The 18,921-nt window shown below is 48.0% G+C and overlaps 2 protein-coding genes across 4 annotated transcripts in view; both read left to right on the top strand.

Annotated features, from left to right (window-relative positions):
- The first annotated feature begins 1,036 nt into the window (after window positions 1–1,036).
- Window positions 1,037–7,928, top strand: ercc4 (excision repair cross-complementation group 4). 2 transcript variants are annotated; one of them, XM_014971435.2, is made up of 10 exons: window positions 1,037–1,304; window positions 2,225–2,405; window positions 3,106–3,301; window positions 3,562–3,769; window positions 3,849–4,029; window positions 4,619–4,729; window positions 5,058–5,177; window positions 5,642–6,290; window positions 6,382–6,494; window positions 7,047–7,928. In XM_014971435.2, exons 1-10 carry the CDS (start codon window positions 1,128–1,130, stop codon window positions 7,787–7,789), a joined length of 2,679 nt encoding a protein of 892 aa, XP_014826921.1. In that variant the 5' UTR covers window positions 1,037–1,127; the 3' UTR covers window positions 7,790–7,928. The 2 variants fall into 2 exon arrangements, with proteins under 2 accessions (XP_014826921.1, XP_087872730.1); XM_088016604.1 differs by having other exon boundaries at window positions 5,058–5,189.
- A 445-nt stretch (window positions 7,929–8,373) lies between these two features.
- The window catches only part of mrtfba (myocardin related transcription factor Ba), a 23,370-nt gene continuing 12,822 nt past the window's right edge, over window positions 8,374–18,921 (top strand). For both annotated transcript variants that reach the window (XM_088016402.1, XM_088016401.1), the window contains exons 1-9: window positions 8,374–8,518; window positions 11,412–11,649; window positions 16,519–16,584; window positions 16,717–16,772; window positions 17,488–17,563; window positions 17,646–17,807; window positions 17,874–18,055; window positions 18,135–18,257; window positions 18,797–18,921. The exon at window positions 18,797–18,921 is cut by the window's right edge and continues 129 nt beyond it. In XM_088016402.1, the coding sequence (XP_087872528.1) occupies window positions 11,487–11,649; window positions 16,519–16,584; window positions 16,717–16,772; window positions 17,488–17,563; window positions 17,646–17,807; window positions 17,874–18,055; window positions 18,135–18,257; window positions 18,797–18,921 (953 nt within the window). In that variant the 5' untranslated portion in view covers window positions 8,374–8,518; window positions 11,412–11,486. The remainder of the gene's footprint in view (window positions 8,519–11,411; window positions 11,650–16,518; window positions 16,585–16,716; window positions 16,773–17,487; window positions 17,564–17,645; window positions 17,808–17,873; window positions 18,056–18,134; window positions 18,258–18,796) is intronic.

The following is an 18,921-nucleotide window of genomic DNA, read 5'->3' as shown; positions in this document are numbered from 1 at the left end:
CAAGGAGGCCTCTGAGACAGTCCAGCATATAACAGCAGGGTGCAAGATGCTGGCAGGGAAAGCGTACATGGAACGACATAACCAAGTGGCGGGCATAGTGTACAGGAACATCTGTGCAGAATATGGACTGGAAGCCCCGAGGTCAAAGTGGGGAACACCCCCAAAGGTGGTGGAGAATGACCGAGCTAAGATCCTGTGGGACTTCCAGATCCAGACAGACAAGATGGTAATGGAGAACCAACCGGACATTGTGGTGGTGGATAAAGAACAGAGGAAAGCCGTTGTGGTGGATGTAGCGATACCAAGTGACCACAACATCAGGAAAAAGGAGAAACTGGAGAAATACCAGGGCCTCAGAGAGGAACTGGAGAAGGCCTGGAAGGTGAAGACCACAGTGGTGCCTGTGGTCATCGGGGCCCTCGGGGCAGTCACCCCCAAACTGGAGCAGTGGCTCAAACAGATCCCAGGAACAACATCAGACATCTCAGTCCAGAAATGTGCAGTTCTAGGCACAGCCAAGATACTGGAGGAGAACCTGAAGCTCCCAGGCCTCTGGTAGAGAGAGAGAGAGAGAGAGAGAGAGAGAGAGAGAGAGACTGCGGAGGGTGAGAAGGGAATTTTTTTTAAAATTATTATTATATAGTTTGTAATATACAATTTGTGGAGTTTACTGCCAGCAGGGAACATCAAGACTGGTTTACTAACAGGAGGTCTCACTCTAACAAACTTCACTGTCTCATATGTTGTGGTTTAAACGTGTTTGTTCTTCATTCAGTGAAGATCTTCATTTTAAGGAAAAAATGAAGTTTTCAGATTGAGTAACTTGAGTACGTCGAGTAACTTTTTTCCAAATATTTACTCAAGGTAATTACTTTCCACTGCTGGCTTTATTTATTTTATCTCTGCTACATTCAGTTTTAGATTTTTTAAATCAATACAAAAAGACTGTAATCTTTACTGTCACAAGATGGCGGTGTTGATCTTGACCGCCAAACTCACCGGAAGTCTCGCATTGCTGTCTTGTTGTCACCGGAAGTGTGTCGTTTCAAAACATTGACAGCTGAGAAGCGGCGGCGGGTAGCAGCTGCCGCTCGGTCACGTTTTAACGCTTTGAACGGATTTCCAAGATGGCGGGCCCACTGCTGGAGTTCGAGACCGAGATGTTTCTGGGTCTGTTCGAGTCCGACGGGCTGCTGGTGGCGGCGGAGGGGCTGGGGATAGACCGCGTCCTGCTGCAGTTCATGCGGGTTTACTGCGAGGAGGGCAGCCTGGTCCTGCTGCTCAACACAACCACGGCCGAACAGGTTCGGAGGTGGTTCGTTTAGCACCGGGGCCACTCGGTACTGTCCTGTTATGGTGGTTTGGGTCAGAAATCACCATGGCGACAGCTGTCGGCTAATGGTGGCTGATAGAACCGTTACTAGTGGTCGTTTGCTCTCTAAGGGAAGTCCTGCTGTTACTTTCAGTCGTTATGGAGTTAAAATGTTTAACTTTATCTTCTGATGAATTCTGTAACAATACATAAGATGGTAATATAAAAATTATAATGGGAAAAATACATTAATAGATTAATTGGTGTAAATAAAACATTACTTACATTTACTGCGCATTTGAAATATATATTCTGTGTATGGAATATTTACACAAATAAATTGTGCATTCTAGATTAAAAGTAGCGCTCCACGTTTTTCCACAAGTCTAGTATTTATTTACTCATTACATCGGATTCACTGTGTGAAATTGTCAGACAGTTTAGCTCTGCTGCAATATTTTAAAGAATAAAATAAAAATTAAGAACATGACAACAAATTTAGGTGTAAGAAACTGACACTTCCGAATCTAATTTTTATTTTAACATAATGCTTTCCAAAGTGATAACTTATATGATTTACAGTCCATTAGTTTAATCTTCAGGTGACAGATAAAAAATATGCTTTGAATGAACGTCAGCAGGTAAACCATGAAGGAATGTGTCCTCTACCAACCTTAACCCCAGGTTGGTAGAGGAGTCAGAACTTTTACTCAAGTAGTGGAGTTATTTTATAATAATATTACTACAGTAGAAGTAATAAGTGTAAATGGTTTCTCTGCATCGCTGCTTCAGACATCATTACTTGACTTCAGTTCTCCGTGTTCAGTGTCATCCGGTTGTGGACCTTCAGGTTTCACCTTTACGTGACCTCTGGGTTTCGGCCCGACCGGTGACCGTCCTTCTGCTCCTCAGGAGTATTTCACGGAGCAGCTGCGGGTGGAGGGCGTGGCCCACCTGCCCAGGACGGTGACCAGCGACGTCCAGAGCGCCGAGCGCTGCGGCGTTTACACCGGAGGGGGGGTTCTGTTCGTCACCAGCAGGATCCTGGTGGTGGACTTCCTCACCGACCGCATCCCCGCCCACCTCATCTCAGGTCAGAGGCAGACCAATGGAGGAAGAACTGCTGGGTTTATTTCAGTCAGTTCACTTTACATTTAACATTTTAATCAAACTTTTCGTCTGGTTCCCTGCTAACAGGACGCCAACAATAACTCTGTGAAGAATCTGAATAATAAGTTACATCAACGTTTTATTTCCCTTTGGGATTAATAAGTATTTTTGAATTGAATTGCTGCACATTGGCAGCCAGCTGGCTGAAAAGTGGCATTTACATTTGACTATACAGACATGAATTGGTCTAATTCAAGTAACACTGTTAGCAAGCTGCTGCTGCATGAGGAGATAGCCTGACTAATAACCAGCTCTGGAGTTTAACAGCGTATTCCTTCAATAACAACCAAAATATTATGATTTAAATGATCAAACTGCTAATATTCAATATGTTATGTTACTTGTGACTTCATGCCACATGTTTGCTGTTTTGTTTTTATCTTATTAAGTAAGTAAAGTTACGCTAGTAAAAACAATTGTATCTGGAATAAAAGATTAAAATAATGTCAGTTTAGTTCATTTGTTTTATGTTCATATAAAACAGAAACTATAATTCTTTATTTATCATCATTTTCCTGGTGAAATCCTGCAGGTAAAGGAGGAAGTGTTTCTTCAGGACCATCAGTGGGAAAGCGGATGAAATCATGACATTAACATTTCATGAATGAATTCATGTTTAACAGGCATCCTGGTGTATCGGGCTCATAAGATCATGGAGTCGTGTCAGGAGGCGTTCATCCTTCGTCTGTTCAGGCAGAAGAATAAGACCGGCTTCATCAAAGCATTCACTGACAAGGCCACTTCCTTCTGCTCGGGTTTCTGCCAGGTGGAGCGGGTCATGAGGAACCTGTTCGTCAAGAAGCTTTACCTGTGGCCCAGGTGCAACAAACACACAGCAGTTTACCTGCAGAGGAGAGCAGGAGACTGACGTCGACATGAAGGAGTCTTCATGAAGTCATTTGATAAATAATGACACTTTTAAGGCAAACTTAAATGAAAACTTTGATTAAAGGTGTCATTATTTACACACTTCATGATGACAGTCATTCATAAAGACTCCTTCATGTTTATCACAGTCTTATTTTTATGTTTAGTTCATGTCAGTCTTATGCTCACCTCTTCTGATAAAATGTTCTCAGATTCCAGGCGTCTGTGAACGCAGCGCTGGACAGACACAAGCCGGAGGTGGTGGAGCTGCACGTGTCGCTGACGCCGGCCATGAGGGCCATCCAGAGCTCCATCCTGGACATCATGAGCGCCTGCCTGAAGGAGCTGAAGCGCTACAACCCCAGCCTGGAGGCCGAGGACCTGTCGCTGGAGAACGCGCTGGGGAACGGCTTTGAGAAGGTTTCTGCTGTGGAGCGAAGCTCGTTTCTCCTGCTCAGCCGCCTCCACGTTCCTTCATGGTCTGCTTCTCCGTCTCCAGACGATCCGTCACTACCTGGACCCGCTGTGGCACCAGCTGGGAGCCAAGACCAAGGCGCTGGTCCAGGACCTGAAGGTCCTCCGGGTTCTGTTGCTCTACCTCACCCAGTACGACTGCGTCACCTTCCTCAACCTGCTGGAGTCGCTGCGCTCCAGCCAGAAGACCTTCGGCTCCAACTCAGGTCAGACAAACTAAACCACCTTAAAACGCACCGATCCACTTCTTCCGATACCGATATCTAAGGTTTAGTATCGGCTGATACTGATCCGATACAGAAAAGCGGATGAACTGACATTTCTGTTTTTAAACATAAATTTCCTCAATTACAAATTTATTTGATAATTCTGAACCAGTTCAGCTAATTAAACCTCCATTCTGGAACCGAGGACCAGATTTATTACAGATAATTAAAATACAGAGGTTCAAAAACTAGATTCTGGTTCATTAACATTTCTGCTTTGGAGTAACTAGAACTATAAATATAGATCTGCTTTTACTCAACACAAATCGTCTGGAAAAAAACAATCAGCACAAATAACTGAGAAGCTGTAGATCTCCTTATGGCTACAGACATGATAAAACTCATCGGTTAGAATGTCCTAGTAAAAGTTCAGACCTAAATAATACTGAGGATCTGTTTAAGACGTGAAAACGTTCATCCTCTTCACCTTCATCAGCTGCTTTGTGCTTAAATCCCAGAAACACCCGGCAGGTTTCACGTGAGGCTTGAACATTTCGCTGCTCTGACTTTCCTCCTTCGGTCCCGTCAGGCTGGCTCTTCCTGGACTGCAGCACCGCCATGTTTGTCAACGCCAGGAGCCGAGTGTACCGCTGCCCCGACGGCGGAAAGAAACCCAAACTGACCGCCGAGGACCACAAAGGTACAACTTCCTGTCTGCGACCCTCACTTCCTGTCTGCGACCCTCACTTCCTGTCTGCGACCTTCACTTCCTGTCTGCGACCCTCACTTCCTGTCTGCGACCCTCACTTCCTGTCTGCGACCCTCACTTCCTGTCTGCGACCCTCACTTCCTGTCTGCGACCTTCACTTCCTGTCTGCGACCCTCACTTCCTGTCTGCGACCCTCACTTCCTGTCTGCGACCCTCACTTCCTGTCTGCGACCTTCACTTCCTGTCTGCGACCCTCACTTCCTGTCTGCGACCCTCACTTCCTGTCTGCGACCCTCACTTCCTGTCTGATTTTCTGAAGGTCAGCGTGTCGCGGAGGTCAGGCGGGAGCTGGTGCTGGAGAAGAGTCCGAAGTGGGAGGTTCTGACTGAGGTTCTGGACGAGATCAGGAAGGAGAACCAGAAGGCTCAGCAGGAACCAGGTGGAGCAGCTGGTGAACTTAAACTCTCTACAGGTCACAGATAAGAACGATGAAGGTTTTGCACTTTAATTTCTTCTCAAATGTAGAATTATTTCTGGAATGTTCCCACAGAGGTTCAGGGAGTTTTTGGTTTAGCTTTTAATCCAAATATCTTAGTAAACTTAAAATCAGATAAAAGTGACTCAGTAAGATGGAGGAGCCGGTTCAGCCCGTGGAACCAGAACCGTTTCTGCTATAATAAAATGAAGATATTTATTTTATTCTGTATGTTGGGAACTGGAGGATGTTATTTCCAGAACCTGCTGTGAAACGTTTTCTGTTTCATTAGCAGAATATTGACAGAGATTTGGTGACGTCTTTAAAGAAACCCGAGTTTTCTCTGCGGTTTTAGTTAGTGCGCCCTGTGGAGGGGGTGTGAATACTTTTTCCTGTTGCAAACAGGAAGTCTGTCTCTGCGCCTGCAGGTCGGGTTCTGATCTGCGCCAGTGACGACCGGACCTGCGCGCAGCTGCAGCAGCTCATCAAGCACGGCTCTGATTGGCTGCTGAACCGGCTTTACGCCCGGACCGTCGGGAAACGGGACCCTGCTGCAGCGGCCGCGACCTTTGACCCAGACTCACTGAAGAAGGGGAAAGGTTGGGTGAAAAAAGGAGGGAAGGGGAAAGAACCGGCGCAGAAACGAAGCACCAAGACGGGGAAAAGCCGAACTTCTCTGACCCTGACCCAGATGATGAGGAAGGACGAGGAGGAGGAGGAGCCGGGCGGCGATGATGATGAAGATCACCTGATGGAGGAAGAGGAGGAGCAGCTGAACCTGAATCTGTCGTCTGACTCCTACTACGGCGTCCTGAAGGAGCCGCTGACAGTCATCCACCCTCTGAGGGGCTGCTCCGACCCGCACAGCCTGACCCGGGTTCTGCAGGAGGTCCAGCCCGCCTTCGTGGTTCTGTACGACGCCGAGCTCAGCTTCGTCCGCCAGCTGGAGGTCCACAGAGCCGGCCGGCCCGGGAAGCCGCTCCGCGTCTACTTCCTGATCTACGGCGGCTCCACCGAGGAGCAGAGGTACCTCACGGCGCTGTCCCACGAGAAGAAAGCCTTCGAGCTCCTGATCAGGTCAGAACCGGGCCGAAGAGCCGACCTTTGACCTCGCCGCCTGTCTGAGTGTGTATATCTGCTCACTGTCTGTGTGTGTATGTCTATGTAGAGAAAAAGCTACCATGGTGATCCCAGAGGAGAGAGAGGGGCGAGAGAACACCAACCTGGACTTAGCCAGGAGTTTAGAGCCGGCCAACAGCGCCACCAACAGCAGGAGAGCAGGTCCGTTTGGTTCCCGCAGCTCATCGTACCACAAACTGCAACATTTTCATCGTCACAAATCAAATCAAAGCAGAAATGGTCTTTTTTTTTTTCATGTTCACACAGAAAATCAGCAGTAAAATGTTTCTGTAAATCTGAAATCCTTTCAGAAACTTTAAAGCTGCAGTTTCACTTTTATAAAACCATGTTTTTAAATATTTATTAATCTGTGAGAAGATCAGCCTCCTCACTGAGCTAAACAACCAATCAGAGCCAGGAGGCGGGGCTTAGTGCTGTCAATCAGGCTCATGTATTCACTGCTAAATCTACTAATTTTGAAAAATTAAACATTTAGGATAGCATCATTAGTGGCTATGCTAACTAACCTTAGCATTCACAACATGCTATGCTAGCTTCAGTGTAGCAGAAAGCAGGGCCATGATTGACAGCGCTAAGACCCGCCTCTTGGCTCTGATTGGTTGTTAGCACTGGGAGAAACAGATTTCCTGTCAACCTGGTGACGTTTCAGTAATGTGTAAAAATGAAGGCTGTCCTTCCTGCCTCGGCCTGCAGGGGGCCAGGAGCCGGGCGCTGCGCCCTCCAGGGTCATCGTGGACATGCGTGAGTTCCGCAGCGAGCTGCCGGCGCTGCTGCACCGCCGCGGCCTGGACATCGAGCCCGTCACGCTGCAGGTGGGCGACTACATCCTGACGCCCGACACCTGTGTGGAGCGGAAGAGCGTGAGCGACCTGATCGGCTCGCTGCAGAGCGGCCGGCTCTACACGCAGTGCCTCGCCATGACGCGCTGCTACCGGAAGCCGCTCCTGCTGATCGAGTTCGACCCGGCCAAGCCGTTCTCCCTGACGGCCCGCTCCGACTTCCGCAGCGAAATCTCCTCCACCGACGTCTCCTCCAAGCTGACGTTGCTCACGCTGCACTTCCCCCGCCTCCGGATCCTGTGGTGCCCGTCGCCGCACGCCACCGCCGAGCTCTTCCAGGAGCTGAAGCTGGGCCGGGCCGAGCCGGACGCCGCCGCCGCCCAGGCCGTCACGGCCGAGTCGGACGCCACCGGCGAGTCGGCGGACCTTTACAACCCCGGGCCGTACGACTTCCTGATGAAGATGCCGGGCGTCAACGCCAAGAACTACCGGGCGCTGGTGAGAAGCGCCGGCAGCGTGGCGGAGCTGGCGGGGCGGAGCCGCGACGAGCTGGCAGCCGCTCTGGGGAACGCCAACAACGCCAGGATGCTGCATGACTTCCTGCACAACGCTGCAGATGTTCCAGCTGCCGCGCAGAAACACAAACTGACATCATGAATTATGGTTTATACTTTATAGAAAAAAAGTGAAATTACTGTGGAATAAAATGGACTCCTGTTGGACTTTCTATATCTGAAATTACTGAAAATGATGCTTTTATTTATTTTTTATTAAAGCTTGGAACCCTGGAAATAAAGGCTGTTACTTTTTATTTAAAATGTCACAAACCAATAACTGTTCTAGTTTTATGCTCAGGTTGTAAATACTAAGATGAATTAATGTTTTGTCATTTATTTTAAATATACAATGAAATGTATATTTAAAAGTTACTGAATACTTGATTTGCCTTTTTATCAAAAACTTTTTACTCCCATAATTTCTTGGATGGTTACTTTTTTACTTTTTCTTGTTTAAAAGTATGCTAAAGTAAAACAGTCTAATTACGTCCGCATCTGTATTTTAGTTAAATCTGTTTATAAAGTTTTATAAATTCAGTTTAGCATCGTATTAATTCTTTTGCCGAACCTTAAATAACCTTAGTTAAATTTTCCTAAGTGTGTGAATCCCTGCGGGCTTTGAATCCATATGAGGAGGCCACGCCCCTTCCCCCTCCAACGTCTTGACGTCACTGCATCCCGGAGCCAGACGAGGCGCAGCCATTTTACTCCGCGAAATAAACTTCAGCCCCTTATTGAGACGGCAGGAAAAGAAAAATCTGTTCCAGCCCGATGGGCATGTCCTGATCCACGGCTCGGATGGGTTCTGCTTTCGAGTCGACAGAGTTCGGTAAGAGCCCACTAGCCGGGTCAGTTCTGGCTTGTTTTTAGCCTGCTAGCCTGAATGAGCTAACTGGAGCTAACCAGAGGAGGTTGTTGTTGGGGAACGGGTCGGGATGTGACACTGCGCGACAGGAGGCGAGCGTGGGGAGAAACTACCCGGGGCCGCGTGGGGAGAGTGGGCTCACTACCGTGGGACGTTTTTCTGGAAATGACAGTTGTCGCTTCACCTTTGACACCTGACGGTTTGAGTCTCACCTGTCAGGTTTAAAGTAGCTAGCCAGTGCTAGCTTATCCCACACCCACTCACTCCCACCAGCGGTCCCACGGTGATGTCACTCGCTGAGAGACACCTCACCTGGTTGCCAGGTGGCTGGTTTGTTCTCCAGAGGTTTGGACTGTATGCTAAGCTAACAAGTTGTGTGAAAAAGTTCTTCCTCCTCATATGAAACAGTCTTCATATGCTCTAGGTAAATAATAAAATGCGCTTTAAAGCATCAGGCACAAAGGATGTGGGCAGGAAGTGACATCATGCGGTGGGTGGATCTTTTTTAATATCTGGATAAAATTAATACAAAGCCTCAGAAAGTGTAAATATTAAAGTCTAGTTGTAGGCCAGCCTGAACAATCAGGTGACTCGCCTCCATTGAAAATCATCCTGTTTCCTCTTCACTTACTGATGATGCTAACAGCTAGCGTTCCTCGGCTTAAGCTTCCACACTGAAGGCTGTTGCTGAGGCAATGAGCTGAGGCGCCTTGATTCTCCTGGAAAAGGCCAGATTTTTAATAATAGGAATAAAATTTAAACGTATTTTTCAGTTTTAGTGTCTCCCAGTTTGAACTGTGATTTTCTACCAGATAAAGGTTCAGTCTGAGCTTTAAGTAGGACATTTCATCTCTGCTTCCTGTGATCAGCTCAGCATCTTCAGAGCTATTCTCCTGTCTCACAGATTACAGATTATTTAAATCCACTAATTTGAACATTTTCCCTCTTCAACATGCAGTGCGTTTTTATTTCTGAGTGATTATTAATCTGAACGTGTCGGTGGTTTGTTGATTCTCTTTTTCTGGGTCTTTATCTCTGGCATTCCTCTCATCCAGGCCTGTTTGTAGTAGAGCTGACCTTTGACCTCCTTCCCTGTGTTGCTGTTGTGGAGACGCCTGTCTGTTATTCCTCTCATTTCCTTGTTTTGAACCCGCTCTTTAATCAGGATTATGAAATATTGATCTGTCGTTGCCATGGAGCCCAGTTTTCTGTTCCTCCATCTGAGATAAATTTTCAGGGATTTTTGTTTTTGTGTGGCGGATCTGAAACCTCTTTGGTTTTGCTGGACTAGTGCGAGCTTTGATTAGTCCGTGGGACCCAGACCCACTTCAGATTAATGACCAAAACATTAATGAATAATGGAACAAATGTTAGAAAAACTACCAAAAAATTAAAAGTTGGAAATGGTTTGAACATAAAATATTTACTGCGAGCTGTTCAGCTGAAAAATACTTTGAGAAATTAACCGTAACTCCCATCATGAAGAGGCAGTGTGGCTGGTGTCCTGTAGAGGTCAGTGTTGCAGCGGCGCTGCAGAAGCCTCTGACTGAAGACACTGCCGTTGAGCTGATGGTCTGATGAAAACCGTCAGCTCAGCTCAGGGTTTTTGTTTTGGGACAAAAGTCGGTTGTGAGTCGCGTTTTCCTGCGTGTGATCGTAGCTTTAGCGTAAACTTTTATTTTTCCAACATTTACTGATTTTTAGTCGTTATGCTCGTTAAAAGGCATCAGCTGTGTGCTGATTGAAGCTTTCCCATCAGCCCCTGCTGCAGCTCTGTGTGTTTACTGGCTTCACCCGGTGTTTCCAAGTGCTGCTTCATCATCATCATCTTCATGGCTTTTGCTCCCCACTCGTCTTCAAATGCCTGCAGCAGCAGCAGCATTTCCCTGAATGGCCGCTCAGCGGGCCTCATTAAGGCGACGCGGCGACCGCTTCCATCAGTTTGATCAGTTTGATCCGGTTTGTTTTCCGTCCAGTAAAGCCGTTAATCTGAATCAGAGCGAGTTTATTTTAATCTTTGACTGTTTGTTGGTCTTTCTGTTTCTGCAGCCAGAGGAAGGAAGAAACTTGACCCGTTTCTATTCTTAGTTTCCTTTGTCATCATGATGTCATCGTCTGCTGCTGAGTAACAAACCATTATTCTCCAAATATTTCAGGTTATTTGTGGCTCCGCCTCCTGCTGGTTTTCACACCTCTAGCTTCCTCCCTGATGCCTCTGGCGCTAACATCTGCTTTCTTTTTTATTTTATCTTTATTGATTCCCAATGAAGCAAATTTTACAAAACATTTAGTCACAGCATCATAATTTCAGTACTTAGGAAAAAGATAAGAAGACCTGGCATTATGATAAATAAAACAATAATTTTTACTTTATTTCCCCTGGAAAGTTTACGAAGATCAGAATAAACTATTGCAAAGAAAAAAAAAATAAATAAAATACACAAACTAAAAACATGGGACTGAATGATAGTTTATCAACTTGGTCACTAAAAACAAAATCAGACCTTCTGAGTTTCATTTAATCCACCAAACTTTGTCACCAAAATCTAAACCGAAAAGTTTGTTCTCAACCAATCAGAGCCAGGGGGCGGGGCTTGGCGCATAACAGCACTAAGCCCCGCCCCTGGCTCTGATTGGTTGTTTTTGGTTCATTTCTTCAGACAGCAGCAGATTAGAGATGGATCAGTTCATTTTATCTGTTTCGTATTAAACAGTAACAACATGGAGTCAGATTTAATAAATGTGTAAAAAAATGTTTTTTATAAAAGTTACTGCAGCTTTAAGGCCAACAGGAACATCAAGCTGCTTCGCTCCAAACACAGTTTCTACTTCCTGCTGACATGTCTTCTCCCTGCAGGCTGCCTTTCTTAAAGGGCCAGTGACCCAGACCACTCTCTCTCGGTGTCCCCGGCCGCCCCCCTCCTGAGGCAGGATGGAGCCCTGGGCGCCCCGGCGGCAGCTCACAGCAGAGGGAGATTGTGGGATATCCAGCCTGCTGGTGCCGAGCCCACAGAGTGAGGCGGTGACCCACGAGATGGAGGAGCTGTCGCTGCAGCCCACGCAGAGCCTGCCGCCGCTCAACGAGCGCAAGAACGGTGAGAACACGCTCTGCTGCAGCGACGCTGCTGCGGCGGCGACGCTGCTGCTGCTGCGGCGGCGACGCTGCTGCTGCTGCGGCGGCGACGCTGCTGCTGCTGCGGCGGCGACGCTGCTGCTGCTGCGGCGGCGACGCTGCTGCTGCTGCGGCGGCGACGCTGCTGCTGCTGCGGCGGCGACGCTGCTGCTGCTGCGGCGGCGACGCTGCTGCAGCGACAAGAAGAATAGTCATAATATTGCGAGAAAAAAGTTGAATGAATGAAGTCGTTTGGGTTTATTTAGATAAAATCGTTTCTGAAACTGATCCAGAGTTTATCATTATAAAATATTATTATTATTTATGAAGACGATCAGCTGCTTGCTGACCTAACGTCCCCTCCAGCAGCCATCTTGGCTGTAAATCAGGCCATCATCATCATCTTTAGCCTTCCCTGACTCCTCCAGTGTTTGGACCCGTCTGGTTCTGATCAGGACTCAGATGGCCGGCACAGATCCGGGTCGTTACAGCGTGCCGCGATCTGATTGGCCCAACGTTTAATCCCAGTTCTCCCAGGCAGACTGGCAGCGTCCCACCAGTGGAAAGTGTGAGTGGTAGTTTCCCAGCAGAGAGCTCTCTCTGCGGCGGCCATGCAGGTGCTGATGTGTCGCCATGTTGGCGGCTCCTCTGCTGCCGTCAGCAGAAACGACGCCGCTCATTAAATCCTCCTGAAACCATGGAAACCAGCGGCTCTGGACTCGGCCTCCTGTCTTAGTTTGACTTGTGGAGCGTTTCTCCTGCTGAGGGAGAAACCGCCGCAGGTCGGACCGAGCTCCGCTCAGACCTTCCTGTATTTTCATAGAGATTAAAATCTGCAGTGCAGCTTCTGGATCAGAACTTTCTGTCCTTCTCTGTGTTTCATGTCTGATCTGTAATGTTTGTTCTGGATCCTTCACTGCAAAAACACACAACCTACCAAATATCTCTGTCTAGTTTTTAACACAAACACAAGACAAAACTAACTAACAGGAAACTTTTCAACAAGTTTCAAGACCTTGTTTTCAGTTTTCAGTCAGTTGTTTCAGAGCTACAGGAGGCCCAGATGATGAAGAGCAGCATGAAGAGGATGGATTGTATGTGAATGTGGATATGCTGCCGATCTGACATTTGTGTTTTAGTCTTATTGCTCCTGCTTCCTAGACTGATTTCTCCTACAGGAAACTAATAAATGATCTTATCTTAATAATTCCTTAATGTTGATTCTAAAACGTTCTAGTTACACTGACTGATTATTTTTCACTTATAACATTTTCTCCTTATAATAATCTGCTCTTTTAACACTATTAAGAATTTACTGACTCAAAACAAGCTCCTACATTTTACTGTAAAGTTATTATAAAGTCTTATTTTTAGTGCACTAAGATGTTTGCAGTAGAAACAGAAATATCTGGTAAGGTTTTGTGTTTTAGCAGGTCAGTTGTAATGCGTTTAAAAATAGCAAACGGAAACATGCCGCCGAGCCTCTGGCCTCCTAAATCTGAATCCATCGTCTCTGTGGTTAAAAAGAAGCAGCTTTTCTTTTAAATTGCGTTGGACCGTGTGGCTTGTTGTGGTCGCATTAATTTCCATGACTGTATCTGAAAAATACGTAGAAAGAAAAAATGTAAAGGAAAGAACGGCAGCCTGTGACTGAGAAACAGAAGAAGTGATTAATTTAGCTGCAGAGCAGCAGATGTATTAGGAAGTCAGGAGAAATGGTGTGCTGAGAGGCAGCAGAGACCGAGCAGACAGGCAACCTACCCAGAGATTTAAAAGCACTCTGAGGAGAGCCAGTCTGCCTGGCATTCATCACATGTGGAGGTAATCACTTCAGACAAAAGAAATCAGTTAAAGAAAGAAACATTTTAACTAGTGGATGTAATTTCTGCTCCAGTTCTTGGTTACTGATCCACCAGATCAGGATGTTTCTGCCAACAAGGACAGCCTGTGGTTTTATTGGACATTGCAGCAGTGAAAGGAAGCAGCTCAAAGTCTCACATTCTCACAGCAACCTGATGCTAAGTATGTGCTGATTGGAGGAAAAGTCAAAGTAATAGTGGTGGGACTTGATGAACATTTTTAATTGTTTTAATTGTAGGACCTGAAATCAGTTTTTCTTCCACCATATTTTCCTTCTCTTTGTTTAGAGGTTTTTAGTGCTGATGTAAAGTCTCAGTGAGTCAGCAGGGATTTGAGCCGCATGAGGAGAGTTTCTGTCTCTGGCGGCTGCAGAGCCGTTCGCATCGCTGCGCCTTCAGCATGGAGTCAGGATGAAGCAGCAACAGGGTGGGGAGGGGCACCAGCCCCAGGAAATTCCAGCAGATAAGTCTGTGGGCTGTTCCTCCTGAGGACGAGTTTCTGTGCCGGTACCCCTCCGTTGCCCCCCGTTGCCCCTCCCTTGCTCCCCGTTGCCCCTCAGTTTCTCCCCCGTTGCCCCTCAGTTTCTCCCCCGTTGCCTCTCAGTTTCTCCCCCGTTGCCTCTCAGTTTCTCCCCCGTTGCCCCTCAGTTTCTCCCCTGTTGCCCCTCAGTTTCTCCCCTGTTGCCCCGCAGTTTCTCCCCCGTTGCCCCCCCGTTGCCCCCCGTTGCCCCTCCGTTGCCCCCCGTTGCCCCTCCGTTGCCCCCCGTTGCCCCTCCGTTGCCCCCGTTGCCCCTCCGTTGCCCCCCGTTGCCCCTCCGTTGCCCCCGTTGCCCCTCCGTTGCCCCCGTTGCCCCCCGTTGCCCCTCAGTTTCTCCCCCGTTGCCCCTCAGTTTCTCCCCCGTTGCCCCTCAGTTTCTCCCCCGTTGCCCCTCAGTTTCTCCCCTGTTGCCCCTCAGTTTCTCCCCCGTTGCCCCCCCGTTGCCCCCCGTTGCCCCCCCGTTGCCCCCCGTTGCCCCTCCGTTGCCCCCCGTTGCCCCTCCGTTGCCCCTCCGTTGCCCCCCGTTGCCCCTCCGTTGCCCCTCCGTTGCCCCCCGTTGCCCCTCCGTTGCCCCCCCGTTGCCCCTCCGTTGCCCCCGTTGCCCCTCCGTTGCCCCCCGTTGCCCCTCCGTTGCCCCCGTTGCCCCCCGTTGCCCCTCCGTTGCCCCCCCGTTGCCCCTCCGTTGCCCCCCGTTGCCCCTCCGTTGCCCCCCGTTGCCCCTCCGTTGCCCCCGTTGCCCCTCCGTTGCCCCTCCGTTGCCCCCGTTGCCCCTCCGTTGCCCCTCCGTTGCCCCCGTTGCCCCTCCGTTGCTCGTGTTTGTGCCAGACTTTCTCATTCCAGATCTGTGAGGTCATCCCTCTCTCCCAGGTCAAAGGTCACGATGTGTTTGTGGAGCGGAGCAGCAGAACATTTCTGCCGACAGGAAGTCTGTTGGGAAAACGTCGCCCTGCATACTTTGACTAGGCCCCGTGTTGATGTGTGAGCTGAGCTCTGCGGCCGTTTCTGCTTCTCGTCAGGTTGATGTTTCTCTGCGTTTTCTTTTCGTCTCTTTCCTGCTTTATGTTGAAAACTTTAAGGTTCTGTCGGCTCCAGTGAACCGACAGAACGGAGGGGACGACGTGGGCCAGGCGGGAATCGAACCTGCAGCGGCGTGGAGGACTGAGCTGAACGCCCAGCGCCCCTGTTTTGAAAACTTTATTAACTGGGAATGCCCAAGTCTCTATTTTAGTAAAACTGGTTGTTTTTATGAATTAATTAAATTAAGAAAAACTTTTTTACATTTTTCATTTTAATGTCCGAGCCCCCAGGAGGCTTTGAGTGATTTATAGGTGCGATTTCAAACCAGAACCGCCATTTGCTTAGATGTTAGCAACTGTTTTCCAAGTTCTGCCTTTTTGTTTCGGGAGCACATTCAAAACACACCTGCTGCTGCAGCCACAAACTAAACCTGGTCGGATTATTAGAGAACAGCTATGAACAGCACAACAGTTCCCCGAGCTTCACCAGGGCGTCTTACGACACTTTCCAGTGGTAAGTTGCTCTCTGTAACAGATTAATATGCGATTCGGTTCGGTTCTGGTCCAGATTCTCCATATTTCTCCGCTGATTTGGAGCGACACTCAGAACGGAGAACCTCGAGGTTCTGGTTCTGATGGATTAAATAAACCCAGATATTTTATTTTGTCTTATAAAAAAAAGTATTGCTGCCCCAAACATAATGATAAAGACTCAGATCATGAACTTTATTATTTTTTAAATTCAAACGAAAAATAAAATTCACCTCACACCGAGCTGATATGTAGTTCTGGTGTTTTACACCGTCGGCGCTAACAGCAGCTCAGACTCTGAGCAGCTTCTCTGCTTTTCTCTGTATTCCTGTCAGAGAATCGAGCTGCTAGCAGCGATGCTAACTCACGGTCATTACGTTACAAAATGTAGCGATCGTGTTCCTGTCGCCCCCCTGATTAAACTCAGTTATGATCCTCTGCACTGAGCAGCTCTCCGACAGCAGACGGTGTGTCTGTGAATATAGCCGAAAAGGGAGATGTAACTTCTATTATGAATATAGATTAGCAAAAAATCCTACAAATTACAGTGAAATACTACTACTTCCTGTGGGCACAGGAAGTAAGACACATAATCGTTTCCCCAGTAAACCTCCAGGAATAAGGTGGATGTTGTCTGTTTTTGTTTTCTTTGAAACATTGATTTTAAATCTGTGTTTTCTGCCTGAACCTCCAAACCAAGTTTAGATTATCGGGTTCTGACTCAGGGCCCCAGACGGCCCCCGGGTCGCGCTTTCTAAGCGGCTCTCGGCTGATCCACGGACCTCTGGTAAGGTGAGGTCAGAGCTGGCCTGAGGTGATGCGTTTCCATGGTTACCGTTTGCTCTCGTCCCGTCGCCCGTGTCGCTCTGTGGTTGCTGCTTCATGACGCGTCTCTGCTCTCCCTGCAGTCCTGCAGCTGCGGCTGCAGCAGCGGCGGACCCGGGAGCAGCTGGTGGACCAGGGCATCATGCCGCGTGAGTAACGCCGCCGGGGGCGTGGTGGCGGCTCCGCAGGCCGCCGCCCGCTCAGGTCCGAGTCGGTAAACGTCTTCCAAGCCGGCTGCCGCAGGAAGACGAGGAGAACTGAACTCTGTGTTTGTGTCGCAGCTCTGAAGAGCCCAGCAGCGTTTCACGGCCAGATCCGCAGCCTGGAGCGAGCCAGGGTGAGGAAACTCCACAGCGCCTCCTTTAGGCTGAACGCGCTTCAGATTTCTGCTCTGAAGGGAAACCATGGAAACTCTGAGTTCATTATCCAATATGGCCGCCGCCGATAGAAAGCATCAGAAACATTTAATAAGTAGAATTCCCTTTAGGAGATAAATTATTGATCATTATTGATAATAGTGTTAATCTGAAGTCATTTCTGTCCATAAGAGCAGAAGATCTGCATCTTTTTTTGAGATTTTACTAATTTATTAAAGCTGAGCTCATAAGTTTGTCTAATATTATGTATTGTTAGTAATCAATTATAGTGATGATTAATGGGCCACAGAGACATTTAACCACTTGAGTCTTTTTATATAATATTAGAAATAGATTAAAAGATGTAAATAATAAATCGATTCCTTTATTGGAATCAAAAACATTTCTTGCTTAAAATGTAATAATGTTTGAAGCGAAGGATTCGCCTGCAGCTGAACTGATCTAGAGATTATTATTGATTAATAATTGAATGGCTAAAGGTGATTGATAGATTTTCCAGAACGTGAAGCTGAAACTGAACTTCAGGAGTTCTGGTAGAACAGATTTACAGATGAAGACATTAGTTCATTTGTTCTTTCAGCTCCAGTTAAAACTCGATTACTAAATCAGTTGATTATTATTCCAGTGATTGATTAACCAGATGAGTCGTTTGCTGACATCCTGGCTTGTTTTCAGACGGAGAACTTCCTGAAGCATAAGATCCGCAGCCGGCCGGAGCGCGCCGAGCTGGTCCGGATGCACATCCTGCAAGGTGCTGCTGTCCTCCATCTTTGAAGCCGTGTGATGCGTTGCCATTTTTCTGAGTGCGTGACGTTTTGGCTCCTCCCCTGCAGAGACGGGGGCGGAGCCGTCGCTGCAGGCGACCCAGATGAAGCTGAAGCGGGCGCGGCTGGCCGACAACCTGAACGAGAAGATCGCCCAGCGGCCCGGCCCCATGGAGCTGGTGGAGAAGAACATCCTGCCAGTGGCGTCCAGCCTCAAGGAGGCCATCATAGGTGAGCCGCCGCCGCCGGGACGCCTCGCCGGGCGCGGCCCAAACTGACGGCTCTGCTGACCCGCAGTGGGCCAGGTCAACTACCCCAAGGTTCTGGAGGAGGACGGTTGCTACGACGCCGTGTCTCCAGAGCAACCGGCCAGCCAGGAGTCTCAGGGCTCCGCCCCCTCACCTGGAGAGAGCAGAGTCCCGGAAACCCCGCCCCCAGGCCCGGCGCCCGCAGTACTGCCTGCCATCGCCATGCTGCAGGTCAGACATGGAGCGCCCCCTGCTGGTTTCAGGAGGATTTACTCTCATGTTTATTTCAACTCTTTTTCTGCTGCTTCAGCCTCTTCCAGGCGCAGACTTCCCAAAGCCGGCCTCAGCCAATGAGCAGCTTCTCACCTATCCACCTGTCCAGCATGCCCCGCCCACCGCCGTGCCTTCCAAACCGGGGCCGACTCTGGTCAAGGTGAGAACGACGCTCCGCCTCCCCTGAAGCAAAACAAGCGCACCTGGAGTGAGGACAGCCAATCAGATCACTGTAAAATGTCAAATATGACTTATGATGAGGTCACTGTGAAAACACAAAACCCTACCAGGCATTTCTGTCTAGTTTCTAATGAAAATATCTTATTACACTAAAAATAATACAAAACTTACAAGTAACTTTTCAGTAAGATACAGAAGGTTATTTTCAGTCAATCATTGTTAGAATATTGTTAAAAAATTATTTCCTCTGGCAGATTATTTCACCTTTATCAAGGGAATAATCTGTCAATGAAACTAATACTTTTTAAAAATCAATATTAAGTAAGAAGCTGAAAAGTTACTTAGATTAGTTTTATTGTCAGTGTATGAATATGTTTGCATTAGAAACTAGACACAGGTGTAGTTTTGTGTTTTACAGTGAATCATCATAAACTTCAGTCTGTTTTTACAGGACGGTACGATGGAGCAGCACAGCGTCGTCATGGCGATAATTCAGCTTCTTTTCTGATTAAATTCCAGCAAAGCCAACAGAAAAGTCTGTCTGAGAAGAGCCGCAGCAAGAAGGGCAAAGAGGCCAAGTCGCGTGTGAAGAAGCTCAAGTACCACCAGTACGTCCCGCCGGACCAGAAGCAGGATGCCGGCGA

The sequence above is a fragment of the Poecilia mexicana genome, unplaced genomic scaffold, assembly GCF_051168715.1.
Source record: "Poecilia mexicana isolate PSO_F unplaced genomic scaffold, ASM5116871v1 scaffold_19, whole genome shotgun sequence".
NCBI lineage: Eukaryota > Metazoa > Chordata > Actinopteri > Cyprinodontiformes > Poeciliidae > Poecilia > Poecilia mexicana.
This window is presented reverse-complemented; position numbering and strand designations above follow the sequence as displayed.

Bases quoted from the DNA above. Each gene is read 5' to 3' on its own strand.
- ercc4 (XM_088016604.1), top strand. From the start codon at position 1,128: ATGGCGGGCCCACTGCTGGAGTTCGAGACCGAGATGTTTCTGGGTCTG. The intron at 3,302-3,561 runs GTGCAACAAACA...AAATGTTCTCAG, and splicing joins AAGCTTTACCTGTGGCCCAG to ATTCCAGGCGTCTGTGAACG. The intron at 6,291-6,381 runs GTCAGAACCGGG...ATGTCTATGTAG, and splicing joins GCCTTCGAGCTCCTGATCAG to AGAAAAAGCTACCATGGTGA.